The following is a 17,145-nucleotide window of genomic DNA, read 5'->3' on the forward strand; positions in this document are numbered from 1 at the left end:
GTCGAAAAATGTTTCCCGTGCGCCTCCCAATTTGTGGACATCGAAAAACAGTATTAGTAAAAAACGATGTGGACATTTTAATTTTAATTAATATACTCATTTTTGTAGTTTTGTGGAAGTTAAGTTTATCATGTACGTGAGTTTGTTGGAAGATCCAAGTATATTTTTAGCGGTAGTTACGATAAAAGTTTTATCAAGACTAGTTTAGATAAAACTAGTCCAAACAACCCTAAAGACTGTTGGAAAATGCTGGTAGGCAATTAGTGTTTGGTTTAGGGAGCGTTTGGTTGGTGATACGAAGTAGTCCATTATCATCCCACTTTTTAGCTTTGTTTGGCTTGAAAGATCACATTCCACGTAAGCACGTAAGCTAGTAATTGATACTAATATGAGAACTAAAATTATTTTTCCTAAATTTGAGTAAGACTCATAATGCACACTCCATCTAGAATAGGTTGAAATAAAATTATTTTTCCTAAATTTGAGTAAGACTCGTAATGCACACTCCATCTAGAATGGGTTGATTTTCTAAACCAAACGCTCCATTAAGTGTCGCTCCTTCGCAAGTGCAAATGTTCTGTGTGCGTATGGTGGGAGTGAGGGGAGGGGCGCAAAATTATTGACAAAACTGAGCCAACAAATGAAAAATATAGCCAAGAAAACATGATCTTTAAAAGGAAAAGAGAGCAAGAATACACATGAAGTTTCAGCGCATCACGACATAAGTAGCTCAATAGGCAAAGCACTTTCAAGGAAGAGAACGAACCTAAGGAATAGTACTTGCAACCTAAAACATTCTCTGAATTTACACCTTAACAAAAATTGGATTGCCAATGTTATCTAGCTTTGTGTTACTATGCACCCACAATCCACAGCTTCTCGGCAATGTTACAAAATGACAACAGTATCCATGCTCCAAGGTCTCGGATCATTCCTCCCAAGAACCAAGAACGGCAACAAACCAGGAACTACAAGCTGATGAGAAAGCAGAACCTGAAAGCTACATGCCACGATCTTAGTTGTGATGGAATTGCTAGCCCACGCTTCCAAGATTAACAAAGAAAATGGCAGCCAAACATTAACAGTTCAGCTCCAAATTTTGTGCACAACAATTGAATTAACAGATATCCCCCTAAGGATCAATCAGAACACAAATGGATCTAGTCGACCAGGAAGGGTCCTTCACTATAGTATCATTTGTGACTGCTGAGGTTGTTGCCTTGAAACTGCAGGGCGCCCACCAACCTCCCTCCCCAATTTTCCAGCCAAGCAAAAATGTTTGCACAACAGGATAACTGACAAATATCGAATCAGATCTGCACAGTAAAACTTGTAAGTAGTCTTTGGTGTTACTGAATATGCTGTGAGTCTACAATAGCCTCCACAGGGTAGCCACCAACTTTACAATTCTTCCGCTTCACAACCATAATCATCCATGTCCAACCAAATTCATGCAGCAAGACCTGTAAACAGAAAATTCAAAAAAATATAATAAAAAAACTAGTAGGAACATGACCACAAGTATATTTGTACTTAAAAAATATCTCAGATTTGTATTCGACCAGCAAACCATTGGGTGACAGTTCTGGTTTTAAACCCCCAAAACTCCATGCTATTTCTGGTCTAACCCTATAATTTTGAAGTCTAAGGTTGTACAGAAGACATGAACAGCAGAACAGGTCGGGATTTAATTGCAAGAGGAAGTAAGATGCAATATTGCCTCCATTGCACAAAAGATATATGCCCATTACACAAAAGAAATAATGCTGTCCTCTATACTCTGCAAAATTTCATGGTGTTTATATCATTTCATGGTGTAGCTTACAAAACTAATTTAGCTATCTTATCATGTTGTGTTACTAGATCCATTGGACAATATTTAGTAAACACTTACACCATTCAGAATGGAGCCTCAAGTGATTCATCCCACACATCACCACTTCCATTTGAAGCATCCTCACCATCTTCTTCCATGGACAATCTAATATATTCTCTATGCGCAAACCGATCCCACTCAGTTAGAGTTGGATTTTCACGTTCCTACAATTAAACATTATCCAATTATTTAACTTAATTAACTTAATACTTGGCAGCAAATCTTTAGTTTATTAAGGGTTATAATCACCTGGCGAATGAGGAATGGATCACGAGTTTCAAACGCCATGAACTTGTTGAGATTGAAAAGAATATTGAATATATTTCCTGAGAGTTTACACCGTTTTAAGTCCCGTAGAGTGAAATAGCTCTCATTCTGTAGAAAGGAAAATATTTATCAAGCCCAGATAAAATGTTTGCGGAATATGTATGAGAATCTACCTCCGGTCCAATCATATCAATCATCTGGCATAATATGTCCTCAAAAAGCACAGGCTCCTGTGCCATGCATTCCATTCGGTGCAATTGCTCCTCGTAGAAAAATTGCATTTCATTGGAAGTTAAAATACCATTACCATCAAGATCGATGCACTTAAACCTGTGAAAGTTGTTTCCCATATTTCAATAACAAACAATTACAATATTTCAATAAAATTACAACTATAACCTGAGTTATACAATGTGCACAGCAAAGATAGAAAGTTGTTTCCCTCCAATACCAAATATATATGTCCATTCAGCCATCTCTCAAATGCATCATGCAACAAATATAAGTCCATGATAACTCCGATGCACCTTTTTGCTTCATTCTTCCATGTCTACCCCTACCTAAATGCACATTGATCAATGCGATACACTTGCTACTCATCTTAGGTGCTGTTTGGTTGTAGGATAGGTAATGCAAACGTAAAGGAATCAAGCTGCAGCAGTATCCGAAATGGAACAAGAGATTACATGTTGGTGCTTAGGGATCGGAGAGCGTAGGAGTGGAAGGTGGGAGGCCTGGGCTTGGAACCCCGGCGGTGAACTGGCGGCGCCGTGCTCGGCGCCTGGCTGGAGGACGGTGACAATAGAGAGATCGTGAACAGTAACGCCTGAGGACCCAAGGTGAGATAAACTCAATCCCAGGCTGAATCTATTCCATCATATTGTTCAATACTTATACAAGCCAATCTCTAACCGACTCAACTCTAACTTAACCAAATAACAAACTAAGGAGATAAATATCCTAGATTCTACGACTAGCTAACCAACTGGCCGGCTAAACCGGGCTCTCAGCCACGGTTCCTGCGCCTGTAGACCTTACCGGTCATAACATCTCTCCCCTCCTTCGGAAACAGCTCGTCCTCGAGCTGAAACGAAGGAAAAAGAGCACGAAACTCATCCAGGGGTTCCCAAGTGGCGTCATCTTCCGGCAAGTTCTCCCACTGGACCAACACATGCCACACCCCTCGCCGCAACTGAGAACGAAGCACGCGCGCAGGACGATGGAGCAGTCTGCCATGACGAAGCGGAGGAAGCGCCGGTGCAGTGGAGGGCGGAGTTCCCCGAAACGGCTTGAGAACCCCAACATGGAACACATCATGAATGCGAGCTCCCTCCGGAAGACGCAGCCGATAGGCCACTTCGCCAACGCGCTCAATTACCTGAAACGGACCAGCAAATCGGGGACTGAGCTTGCCACGGAAGCCCGGCACCAAAGACTGCGCCAGCCGATGAAGAAGGCGCAGGAGAACCCAATCATCAACGGCAAACTGAAGAGGGCGGTGGTGGGCATCATAATGTCATTTGGCATATTCCTGGGCCTGCAGCAGCCGATCATGAACATCGGCGAGAAATGCATCACGATCACAGAGAAGCTTGTCGACCTTGTCTGTCCTTGCCGTGCCTGCAGCATAAGGCAACAGAGGCGGCGGAGGCCGGCCATAAACCACCTCAAATGGCGTCGTCCGAAGGGATGAGTGGAATGAAGTGTTGTAACAGTATTCTGCCCAAGGAAGCCACTGAAGCCAAGACCTAGGACGATCGCCAGTGAGACACCTCAAATACATGGCAATTGTGCGATTGACCACCTCGGACTGTCCATCGGTTTGAGGATGAAAAACTGTGCTCATCTTGAGCTTGACCCCAGCTAGCTTGAAGAGATCACGCCAAACATTTCCTGTAAACACTGGATCACGATCACTAACAATGGACGCCGGAAAACCATGAAGTCTGACAACGCCCTCAAAGAAGACCCCGGCGACAGAAGCCGCGGTGTACGGGTGACTGAGCGGAAGAAAATGCGCCTGCATGGAAAATCTGTCAACCACCGTCAGAATCACACTCTTCCCATGTACACGCGGAAGGCCCTCCACAAAATCCATGGAAATATCCGACCAAACTTGTGAGGGAACCTCTAAAGGCTGAAGGAGACCCGCCGGGTGTAGATGCTTTGTTTTGTTACGCTGACATGTGATACAAGAGCCCACAAAGTCCCGAACAAGATGACGATCATGATCGATTACGAACTCCTGGCGAAGCCGCTGCAGCGTCTTCTGTATGCCTTCTGGGCCAGCACCGTGCGCCAACTAGAGAACAGCAGGGAGTACCGTGGACGACGCCGCATCAAACACGCGGGCACCGCGCATGATGAGACCATCCGCGAGACGCCAGGGCGCGCCCCGTTTCGCCACAATGGAGTTGCGCAGCGCACAGAGGTCATCATCTAGCTGCAGTTCGCGGCGTAGATCGTCGAATAACTGAAAGGAAGGCTCTGTGATGGCATGAAGCACCAGATCGTCCATCCCCCGTCGAGACAACGCATCGGCAACGACATTGAGAGTGCCCGGCCGATATTCAATTGTGAAATCAAACCCAAAGAGCTTACTAACCCACTAATGTTGGGGAACTTCAATGCATATGCGCACAATAAACTGCCGGCCCCATAGATACGGACGCCAGTGCCGAACTGCCTGGACTAGGCCGATGAGTTCCCTCTCATATGCGGCTAACTTGTGGTGTCGAGCTGCAAAGGGTCTGCTGAAAAATGCCAAAGCACCAGCGCCTTGATGGAGTACCGCGCCGAAGCCAGAGCCGGATGCATCACAATCTACCACAAAAGACTTGTCCCAATCAGGAAGTTGGAGAACTGGTGCACCGGATAGGGCCGTCTTGAGGGCATTGAACGCATCCGTGGCTACGGGCGACCACAGGAAAGCCTCTTTCTTGAGCAGCGCCGTCAACAGGGCAGCCACCGAGCCATAATCTTTAATGAATCGCCGATAGTACCCGGCAAGGCCGAGAAACCCCTGGAGAGCCCGTACATTGCCAGGTTGAGGCCAGGTAGCGACGGTTGCAACCTTCTCCTGATCCATTGCAACACCAGCCGCGGAGATGACATGTCCCAAGTAATGGACCGACGTCGTTGCGAAGTCACATTTGGAGCGTTTCAACCGGAGGTGATGATCCCGCAGTGCAGTCAGTACGGCGTTGATGTGCTGCAGATGCGCCGACCAAGAGGGGCTATAGATCAAGATGTCGTCAAAAAACACCAGGACAAACTTACGCAAGAACGGCCGGAGCACTGTGTTCATTAGACTTTGGAATGTCGTCGGTGCATTGGACAACCCGAATGGCATGACTAAGAACTCGAAGTGACCCTCATGAATCCGAAAAGCAGTCTTCTCAACGTCATCAGCATGCATGCGCACTTGATGGTACCCAGAACGTAAGTCCAGTTTGGAGAAAAATCGGGCCCCGTGGAGCTCATCGAGCAGTTCTTCGACCACTGGAATCGGAAATTTGTCCTTGATGGTGAGCTTGTTCAAGGCACGGTAATCCACGCAAAACCTCCAGGAGCCGTCATGTTTTTTGACAAGTAAAACAGGAGCCGAGAACGCTGAGGTGCTTGGCCGGATTACCCCCGTCTGCAGCATAGTGGCACACTGAGACTCCAGTTCATCTTTCTGCAGTTGTGGGTAGCGGTAAGGTCGCACGGCCACTGGCAGCGCATTCGGCACAAGATGAATGCGGTGATCACAGGCGCGCGCGGGCGGCAAACCTTCGGGCGTGGCGAACACATCTTCAAAAGAGTTCAGGAGTTTGTCGAGCAAAGCCGTTCCGGTGTTGCTGCTCGCATCATGGATAGCATGGAGGCGGCGAGTAGACTGCACGTCATAGCGGGTGGAGTCGATACCGCGCCAAAACACACGTCGCCCGGCCTTGTTGAGCGCCATGCACAAGTCATCAAAATCCCACAATATCGGTCCGAGGGTGCGCAAGAAGTTGACACCTAGCACCATGTCCCACCGGTCCAATGGAATCGTGTAGCAGTCAACTGAGAAAACTTCTTCGGCAATGCGTATCCTGACGTCGCGCGCGAGCCCCTGGCAAACGACGCGGTCACCATTTACGACCGTGACTCCGGCACCTGGGCACGGATCAAAATGGATGCCAACGCGATGTGCGACGTCCCCGTTGATGAATGTGTGCGTAGAACCCGAATCAAGCAACGCCACGCACTGCACGTTGCCAACCTGGACGTAAACCTGCATAGTATCTTCAGTCCTGATGCCTGCAATGGCCGATAAAGATATGGTGGGCTTGTCTTGGCCGGCGTCTGATGTTTGTTCATCCTCATCGGACTCTGGCTCTTCCACAATATAATCTGTCACTTCCAGGTAAAACAGACGTGGACACTCGTGTCCCTGCACATACGGTTCATCACAATTGTAACACAAGCCCAATTTACGGTGATCTGCCATCTCCGCCGGCGTGAGACGCTTGAAGGGGCGGGCTGTTGAAGACGCCAAGGCAGCTGAGGATGGCGTAGCCCCCCTGGTAATGGTAGGGCAGTCTATCCATCCGGAGCACGCCGAGGAGTACGAGTGGGTGGTGCTAGTAGCGCGAGGGCCGCTGATGCATGGCGACGCTCATAAGCCCGAGCCAAGCGCATGGCGCGGTGCAAGTCCTGGGGGTCATGGAGCTCCACATCAACCCTGATATAATCAGGGAGACCTCCGGTGAACAGCTAGGCTTGCTGTAGCGGCGCCAGATGTCCCGCGTGCGCCAGGCGCGCTTGGAAAGCTTCCATGTAAGCATCGACGGAGGCACCGAACGGTAGGCGAGCAAGGTCAGCAAGATGGTTGGTGGACAGCGCTGGCCCGAAACGCTGGTGGCAGAGCAGACGGAAGTTGTCCTAGGATGGCCGGCCGGAGTCGCGTTCCAAAACATAATACCATTGCTGTGCAGGTCCCGTCATGTGGAAGGATGCGAGCCAAACCTTGTCCGCCTCACGGGTAAGCTGGCCACGGAAGAACGATTCGCAACAGTTTAGCCATCCGAGCGGGTCTTCTTTGCCGTCGTAAGTGGGGAAGGACAACTTATGGAATCTGGGCACTCCCTGACTGTCCCCATGTTCCTCAGGTTGATGGCGCGGTGCATGCACCATCATAGCCGAGGAGTAGATTGGCGCGTTCATGATGGAGGACAGCGACAGAACCGGTGACGGTGATGACGAAAACGGGATCGACTGAATCGGCAGCCCAGTCGGGAATGTCTGAGAGGAGACAGCAGCAGCCGTGGTCGCCGGAAGCTGCGCCGAGGATCCCGGCAGTGATGGTGAGGGCAGGATCTCCGAGACGATCGGCTCTGACGCCGGAAGACCCCCATACCCCGGGATGCCATAGTGTAGGAGCGGCGTGGTGGAGTATGGCAGACGTGGTGGCGACGAAGGCCCCGGACGGCTCTCTACCGTCGACAGGCGCAGGGACATCTCCACCATCTGGCGCTACATGCCTTGGAACATCTCTCCCATCTGCCGCTGCATGCTTGCCAAGGCGGCCAAGGAGTCTTCAAGGGTCGGTGGTGCTGGAGGCGGTGGGAGGGCGCCCGACGTGGCGAGATGAGCGGACGACGGCGGCGTGGTGGTGCCGGTGGAGGGCACCGCAGTGGCAGCGGCACCGGCAGGAGTACCAGAAGATGCCATGGTCTCTGATACCAGATTGTTGGTGCTTAGGGATCGGAGAGCGTAGGAGTGGAAGGTGGGAGGCCTGGGCTTGGAACCCCGGCGGTGAACTGGCGGCGCCGTGCTCGGCGCCTGGCCGGAGGACGGTGACAATAGAGAGATCGTGAACAGTAACGCCCGAGGGGCCAAGGTGAGATAAACTCAATCCCAGGCTGAATCTATTCCATCATATTGTTCAATACTTATACAAGCCAATCTCTAACCGACTCAACTCTAACTTAACCAAATAACAAACTAAGGAGATAAATATCCTAGATTCTAGGACTAGCTAACCAACTGGCCAGCTAAACCGGGCTCTCAGCCACGGTTCCTGCGCCTGTAGACCTTACCGGTCATAACATTACATGATTTGTTTGGTTCACTCCACATCCGTAGCATTATCTGATCCCGCTGGATGGGGAGCGTAGTCATGATTCTACTAAGCTAGTATTCGTTTGCAGGGCACCTGATACCAGCACATCACAAGCAAACACAACCTAGCGTGATTCGTTGACACTCTGATCGGACCCCACGCCAAATCAGTCCAACCAAACAGCACCTTAAACTCTAGCAATGATACAAAGTCTAAATGGGTTTGGTTTGAGGAACCACCTCATACTACATGAGTTGGTGCATCATGAGTTCATCCCATGAACTTTGGTGGAATCAACCCATTCCTCATGCATATACTAATTATTAGTTTGTGAGGAATGAGGTGGTGATGGATCAACCATTCTATTACACAAACCAAACAAAAAAGTAAGGAGTGACATGATAATGGATCAACTCATTCCTCAAACCAAACACACCCTAAGATTATAAATTGTAAGGTGGAATCATCTTATCACATTAAGACAAGGGGAACAGTTCTACAAAAAAAATACAACTATTCAGAACACAGCTACAACTTACCAGTATTCAAGGCTAGGCTCAGATGATTTGTCTTCCTCTGATAATATAAAGTAAACAAAGTCTTCATAACCCATCTTTCCTTCTGACATGCTTGTGAATTTCCTTGGGATCTAATAACAGTAAAAGAGCCAATATAAGGACACAAAGCACAACATTTTGGTAATAAAGGGCTAAGGTTTGAATGCCAAAATGGAACAGACTAACCTGTGTGAAAATTCTATCAACTATTCTATAGGTCAACGAATGATTTCCATATCTGATGAGATTTTCCTTATCAATCAAAAAATCGTGATCTGTATCCAGCTCCCAGAATTTACAGTAGATCACATAAAAGTGCTCATATGAGAAGTATCTGCATCAAATCATGAGCCAAGATTATCAACTTGGGAAACATTATACAAAGGATACTGTTAAGACTATATAAAGAAAACACAGTGAACAAATGTAATCCACACAAAAACAAATAGAAGCAGAGGACAGGTACTCCCACCGTTCCAAACTGTAGGTTGTTTTGGCTTTCCTAGGTACATAGCTTTTGCTATGCACAAAAACATATGCGCAATGTCTAGATGCATAGTAAAAACTATGTATTGAAGAAAGCCAAAACGACTTACAATTTCGAACAGAGGGAGTAAAAAATGCATGTACGCAACTGCATCATGATAAATAGTGTGATAAAAACCTCAGTTCTGCTCATACCTCATATGGTGATGCACAATGAATAGACAGTGGTGATCTGTTAGGATGTCATATATAATTACCTCAACACTTTGTTGATATCTTCCTCCTCATCTAACTGCTGAAGTGCAGCAATTAAATTTCCACGTTTGAGCTCTCTCAGAGTCAGATGGCCATTCCCAGATCTATTTATGGAGTAAAAGATTCTATATATTACAGTCTCCGCTGAAGAAAACAACAAGAAATGATGAATGTGACACAGCAAACATTAGCAACAGTCCAAAACATTCAGCAAATCTGATCTTAAAAACAAAATCAGGGTGCCATCATTGCCCGTAAATTCCTATGGCAAGAACCACGGAGTGAAAGACAAGGCTGTCCAGCTACACTAGAACTACTTTAAATGAAAAGGTATCATATTATGTGTCCATGTCTATGTGACAAACAAGCTTACTGGAAAAACATATAAGAGTCCACAAAATCATATTTCAAATATGTCTAGCAAAAGACCGATCCGGCTGTAAACACCTAACACTGTAAGGATGCTGCTCTACCACCAAGTAAAGGGCTTGCCATTCATATGTGCATTTCTCAAGGAATAGAGGAATAAAAAAGCATGAAAAGCACATCTATGAAGTACAAATTGGAGTGAAGAATTAATTCTCAAGTATGCTAATTCACTTGGACTTTGGATAGCAGGAACTACCATATCTCTCCTGAAACTCGGGGGTCCCTTGTAAAAACTCTAAGCCAGGGTGAGTTGCCAGTAGTTCTTTCAGGACAGGCTTGAAGTCATCCTGTACATTCGAATGTATTTTCCCCCCATCAGTATAAAATTAGTCACACAGAATGGAAGAACTAAAATCTCTCCTAGATTCATCTATGCCCGTGTTAGCACTGAGAACATTCGGAAGAAAATAGCTGACCTGAGTGAGATATGTGTAACCCGGCTTTCTTAATATTTCAAATATTTGACTAGCCATATCCATTGTAATCTTATTGTCATTGATCCAGTACTCCACAAATGCATCCCTGTGTTTAGATAGAGTTAGACTACCATACTTAAATCTTTCTTCAGAATAATCAGTGTTGGTGAAACAGACTGCCATTTTACATCGAATCACTAGTACAATTTATCAGATGTAGAGATGCAAGTTTGATGAAAGGCAGGTCAACCCAAAACCCACTCTTCCACACTGAACTCTACCTCCACCTAATAGTGTTTTGTTTTTTCTTTTTTTCTAGGATTTACAGACCAAATGAAGTAGTGTGCGTCATTGGGTTAATTGACGCATTTGTTTCCCTAATTGTTCAAACATAGTAAAGAAAACATTACTATACATAAATCGCATTCCCAACTAATAATTAAGAAACTATGAAACAAAGCAGAAGTTGAGTGATGCCAAATTTTACCATCAAAGCTATAGAGCATGTTACATGATCTGACACATTAGGAGGGGAAAGGCAAGCTAGAAGCTGCAACACTTCTCTTAATGAATAAATTCAGCAAATCAGGTTCCAAACCAGTGGCTAAGGTACGATCTAGCATTACAGGTATGAACGAAATCAAAGAAAAGCTAGCATCAGTGATTCAAGGAGGAAGCAGGATAACAGAAACCACTTTTGCATGTATCAATGTTTTTGCAATGGCAACTTTGCTAGACCTTGTAACTACTAACCAGTAACCTATATAATTCCTTTGAAGATGAATATACATATGGATGCAGCTTTCAACCAAAAGGTTGAAGCCATTTGAGTGATGGAGTATCACTTAGCCTTGAAATGTCATGCCCAGTAGTCCAGGTACTAGCCAAGCATGATACACCACTAAAACTGTAAGCACTTGCATGAACAAGACAAAACTAACTGACCAAAATGTATACTCCCTCCATTCCAAAATGTCAGTTTTTTTAATTTTGTCGAGTCAAAATTCTCTAACTTCGAGAAATTTATGGAAAATATATTACCACCCACCCCCAAAAGAAAAAACTACAAATGTAGGTTCTTTTAGCCCTCTCAACTATTCTCAAAATGCAAGTCAACCTAGAACCTCTATATGCATCTTTTACCCTTTTCTTCCCCACTTAATAAATGCCAATACTCTCACAGATGAATGAGCCCTCTTTCCCAATGCAGAATAATGAAGGGCAACAAGGTCATTTGACCTACTTTCTTAATCCTTGTGCACAAGTCTTAAACAACATTTGGAATAAGAGGGGTTTAGCATCTACTATACCAAATAAATGCGCTATCATGGTGGACTTGATGAAACTAATTTGATGTTGTGGATGTTGGTGCATTTTTCTATAAACTTGGGCAAAGCGAAGTTTGACTTAGGTCAAAACAAAAACAAAAACACCTTAGATTTTGGTGGTTGTTTTTTTCCTCATTATTATCTTAATGATCCTTATAGTAGTTGAACTGCCCACAGTCGATTAAAGAATCATGTGATGGCTTAAAAATGAATGGTCAACATGTGATATCCAACTAAAGGGCTGAAAACCAATGATAAGTTGTGGCAAAAGCAAAGATTAATGTTTGTCTAAGTGACAAAGGAGGTAAAAGGCATAAACACATATGACCGTAATCAAGTAGAACTAGCATTTAGCATGTTTACAAGCTTCAACGAGGACGCAGAAGAAACCAACACCCCAAAGAATAAAGAACAAACTGAAATAGGATAAGGAGACACTAGCCTGACATCTAAAAGTAACTATAGTTCCTCAATTGGATCTTTACATCATTACATGGGCGTCACCATAGACCTTGGGTTCAGATGTCGAACATCATACCTTGAGACAGTTCCGGTGCATGCAACATCAATTTTCTTGAAAAGGACACTAGAGAAGAATGAAGGAAGTTTACATATGTCCTTTGTGACTGATCTGAATTCTGGTATGGACAAGTAAAAGTATATAAGCTTCAGAAGTCATTGCAATGACAGAAAATAAACTGTGAAGCCGTATTCACCTTGAATCTGAAGTCCCTCCCCACCAAAAAATAGGTGATCTGTTCTTGATAAGCACTGCTCCTTCAAATCTTTTGTAGGAGGACGTCCATTCTTGAAGTAAAACTATAAAACATATTGTTCCAGGAAAATTTTGTGCTTAAAAAATGTAGCAACAAAAACTACAATAATAGTTACAAGGACAGGTGTGAAGTACCTGAGGTATAACTTCTCTCACTGGTTCACTAACTAATTTTAATGGAGAACCCAAGGACGATGGTCCAGCTCCAGATCCTCGTCTCATAACACGGGGGGAACCAGAAGTGCTCCTAGGAGAAAGTGGTGGAGCACTACCAGCAGGAAACATCGACGGTAGAGAACCACTTGAAGCAGCATTTGTGCTAGCCGAGCTTCCAGCAACATTTAGCACGGCGCCAGTCTTTGCATCCTCAATCAAAGACTTTACCTAATGTACATGAAAAATAAACACTGTAAGAAACTGTGCATCTGACTTCCTATCTACTCCCTCCATTCCAAATTGTAATCCGTTTTGGCTTTTCTAGATATACATAGCTTTTGCTATGCATCTAGATATACACTATGTCTAGATACATAATAAAAACTATGAATCTAGAAAAGCCAAAATGACTTACAATTTGAAACAGAGGGAGTACACTTCAGAGTTTCAGATCATTCACATAAACAGAGAAAGAAAAACTCAACAATTTACAATAAAGAAAGTTACAAAAGATCTGCATTTGCTGGAGAGGATACCCATAGATAATCACACACAAGGAAAAAAATCACACAGCAGATGTGCAAATACAGCTCTAACAGTGGTAGTGGTCGCAAAGGAAGAAGAATATTGTAGCACCATTGGACAAAATAACAGTATCCTCATAGTTCATAAAGCCTAAATCTGTAGGCAACACTACTGTAGGTTTCATAAAGCATCATATTGCCAATGCAAGTTTTCCATTTTCACCCCTAGGTATCATGCATTTATTCAATCAATTCAAGCCTAAAACCCATTGCAACTGGCCAGCCTTATTTCCCAATGGAATATCTTATGGGCAAACAGAAATATTTAGAAACCAGAACATACCAGGCCACAGAAAGAGTTATAGCTTCCAATATATCTATGTTAAGTACGTATCAAGGCCCATTCTAAGCCCATATGGCCCATGAGGCTCTCTATATAATGTCATCTCCACTAATGGAGTCATTGTCTTCTGAAATCTTTGAGATTAGTAACATGGTATCAAAGCCATGGATTAGGGGTAGGGTTAGTGATAATCCAATGTTTTAACTTTTAACCCAACCACTATCCACTCTTCCCGCCGGTGTCTTCATCCTCCGTTCAGCCGATGCATTGTTCGTCCGCTCGCTGTTGTGCTATAGAAAAAATAACCTACTGTAGTGGTAGCACCATGGTCGTTACATGGTCTATTGCTGCAGCACCACAAACAGATACTATTTTGAAACAACAATAAGGTTCATATATACCTAAACGAGCTAGCATAAACTAAGCTACCAAGGAGCACTTGAGAACAATCAAAGGAACAGCGCACACTCTCTCGACTCAAAAGTCATTGCACTCAGCATCAAATATAAATAAATGCAGTTGTTCACAAAAAGCTGCCGGCCACAAACCAGAAATGAGCTAAGAATCAAAATCTGCATCACTGTTGGAAAGTTAAAATATAGCACAGCTAACTTAAAATATTCTGCATGCCTCTACCATAATGCTATTGCAAAGAGAAAACCTCAAGTCCAAAATTTCATGTCCGTGAAAAGGTAGAATCAATCTATGTACTAGGTCCCCAATAAGCACTTTGCAAAATTGATGGACAACACAACCTAACTTAAATTGGAGACAGGCATAGCTAATCATCTTAAGCTAGTGTTCTTACAGTGTAGCACCACAAAAATGGCATCAATAGGAATGTACATGTTTGCATACCCAACACATACGATCTGCTCATAAAGCTCAGACCACCTCACTAGTATCAACCATAAATCAACCACCAGCTACTCTCTTAAACTCTACTTATACAGCAATCAGGCCCGTCCCTAGGGGTGTGAGGCCGGTGCGACCCAAATTGAGGGCCCCTACAGGCAATGTCGCACCAGTGACCTGCTATATTCCATGGCCAAATTACTGTGTTTGACCGACCAACGCAAATGCAGCATTCCGTTTGCTCGTGGCTAGTGTCTGTTCATATCCCGTCCAGCAGTCTCGGACGATCAGAGGGGCGTTTGTTCTGTTGTTCATCACATGCGGAAGGGCCAAGCACCAACAGGCAGTGCCAGTGTGCTGCAGCAGTGGAGCATGCCTGCCAGAAGCCAGCCGCCGCGCAGCCTGATCTGCATGGCTGCAGGGCTCAGGCCTTGCTTAGCGACAAGCAAAATAAGTGCACACCGGCACAGGCAACAACTCAGCAATTTAGGAGTCATGTAGTTTCTTCTTTAAATATTTTTCTTCTACAAATGCTTCAGATGACAGATGAACTATAGAGATCAGTGAACAAGCTTGTTTGTGGTTTGTCGTATATCTCGTAATTTTCTTATTTTTCATCTTTTGTGTACCTGTGCACCAATTGATAAAGATGTCGATATGATTCTGGTTACCAAAAGACTTAAATAGAAAAAAAGAAGAAGAAAGGATCTAACTCAAATCTAAAAAAGGAGACATAAGATAGGTTTATTATAAAATATAATGACAAGTCATCTGAAATCATACGTTTATTGTTCTATTTAGCAAGGCCTCACTTTAGAGTTTGGCACAGGCCCTGATTTATGCCAGGACGGCTCTGACAGCAATGAAAATAAGGATTCAGACTAAGACAAGTTTCACATGCACCAGGCTAGTTCCTATATCATTGTTGACGTGAAACACAGCTTAGGTGACACTAATCAGATCACTGTATATGGCACATATCTCCTACAAATATGATACATGCTCATGTCACCAAGTTACTAAAATTCAGAAAACAATGGTAGTGTAGATAACAATAAAGTAATTCAATGAAGATAAAGATCACTACCAGACTCCCGGCCATAAGTTGCTTAAATAATTCAATGTGGTATTAAAACCTTGATATAAGAAAAAAGAATAATCAATCAACAGAATGAGGTTCCAGAGACCATAATAGAACTGTCCGACAAGCACAACAGCATGAGGAAAAAAAACTGTTTAGCAACATGAATCCTTTACACGAACTGTATATGCATTTTAAGCAGTCTTCTATGGTTGTCACTTAAATCGACAAACTAACAATTCAGATCAAATATTTAACTAAGAAAGGGCACCCCAACCTTCCAGGCTCACTAAACTACAGATGTAACATCTTGGGATTGCAAAGTTTAAAATAATCAAAGCCAACCCTTGCACACAGACTACCAGATAATCACAGGAAGCAGAGACAAATGCTATATCCATGCTGCCCAGTTACACTGAAATTTACATTGGCGAGTTTCCAAGAACAAGATCATAGACAAAGAAACATAAGTACGAACAAAGGCAAACCAAGCCACTAAATGAACCCTGCACTTTGGCCTACCAAACTCCATCATCATACTTCATCGAAGTCACAAGCTCGTAAATGCGATATACGAAGTAACAACCTAACCAGTACGCGCCGCAGCACAAAGGACGCCAGCCAAAACGTTCCAACGATGTTTCTAACTTGTCTGAGCATAAGATCAGAGTCCAGAGAAATTTAAGCACAAAGCAAAGCAGCAAGCGAGGAAGGCGAGAGGGCGCGTTGAAGGGATACCAGCTTGGTCGTCTCGGGTAGCACGAGCCACTGCGAGTAGAGCGCATCAGCTATTATGGAGTTCTCGCGAAGCGCGCCCGGCGCGAGCTCCGCCAGCTGCAGCAGCTCCGGGTCCAGCGCTGCCGCGTCCCTCCTCGCCGGCTCCACCTCCATTACTCCCAAGCTCTAGAGGCCTTCTCATACACCAAGCCGGCCACCAAAACCAGATCTGCCCCCGCGCGTCCGGACGCTGTTCCGGCGGGGAGGAAGGGCGCAAATCGGAGCTCAGCGGGATCAGCGAGGAGCAACGAAGGAGGATCGAGTGCCGGCAGCAGCGGGATCTCAAGCGACGGCTGGAGGCGCGGGGCGGGAGCAGGCGAAACCCTAGGCAAGCAGCCGAGCGAGGAGGAGATGGGAGAGACGGGAAGACGGTGATGTGGTAATGGTGGGCGTCGAGCCGTCGATATAACAGCGGAGGGCAAAATAGATTGGGATATTTGGATCAGGCCATTACAATCGTCGATCGTTCGGTAAACGCCATTATAATTTATCTATTAAAAGATATGTCATTATAATTTTATCTCACAACCGTTCAGGTGTACAAGGGTCTACTGTCAAACGTATCCTCATACAGGAACACGTACGAGCATTAAGTGGTCGGCTCCGTCCGTTAACGGACGTCGTTGCTCTCTCTTTCTCACCTTCTCCTCGTCCCCGTTCCCCTTCGTCAGATAGCGACGAACCCCAGCGACGGTTTGGGCTAAGCTAGAATTGAGCATGTCTTTCGGAGTGGATCTATGTATACACGTCTCTTTGAACTTCCAAATCCAAAATCCAAAAATCTAAAAAGAGCATATAGAAATATAATGTTGTACTGTAACATATTAGATCGTACTATGGATTATATAAAAAAAAATTGTAAGATTGAATGCCTGGATGAAGTGCAAAAAAGGGAGTTGGATAGGAGGAGCTGATACAACTACGAAATT

The 17,145-nt window shown here is 44.7% G+C and overlaps 1 protein-coding gene and 1 pseudogene across 2 annotated transcripts; both read right to left on the reverse strand.

The window, feature by feature from the left end:
* The window catches only part of LOC136458790 (NADP-dependent glyceraldehyde-3-phosphate dehydrogenase-like), a 21,278-nt pseudogene extending 19,552 nt beyond the window's left edge, over positions 1 to 1,726 (reverse strand).
* LOC136536196 (probable serine/threonine protein phosphatase 2A regulatory subunit B''delta) lies at positions 651 to 16,619 on the reverse strand. 2 transcript variants are annotated; one of them, XR_010779075.1, is made up of 14 exons: positions 16,178 to 16,619; positions 12,616 to 12,864; positions 12,422 to 12,524; positions 12,244 to 12,343; positions 10,378 to 10,483; positions 10,158 to 10,248; positions 9,535 to 9,676; positions 8,978 to 9,125; positions 8,774 to 8,883; positions 2,317 to 2,473; positions 2,126 to 2,251; positions 1,895 to 2,040; positions 1,406 to 1,463; positions 651 to 1,316 (listed from the first exon to the last, which is right to left on the reverse strand). XR_010779075.1 is itself a non-coding variant. In XM_066528570.1 (13 exons), exons 1-12 carry the CDS (start codon positions 16,328 to 16,330, stop codon positions 1,900 to 1,902), a joined length of 1,626 nt encoding a protein of 541 aa, XP_066384667.1. In that variant the 5' UTR covers positions 16,331 to 16,619; the 3' UTR covers positions 651 to 1,463; positions 1,895 to 1,899. The 2 variants fall into 2 exon arrangements, 1 of the variants encoding a protein (XP_066384667.1); XM_066528570.1 differs by having other exon boundaries at positions 651 to 1,463.
* Between the last annotated feature and the right edge of the window lie 526 nt (positions 16,620 to 17,145).

The sequence above is a fragment of the Miscanthus floridulus genome, chromosome 1 (genome assembly GCF_019320115.1).
Source record: "Miscanthus floridulus cultivar M001 chromosome 1, ASM1932011v1, whole genome shotgun sequence".
In the NCBI taxonomy this organism is placed as follows: domain Eukaryota; kingdom Viridiplantae; phylum Streptophyta; class Magnoliopsida; order Poales; family Poaceae; genus Miscanthus; species Miscanthus floridulus.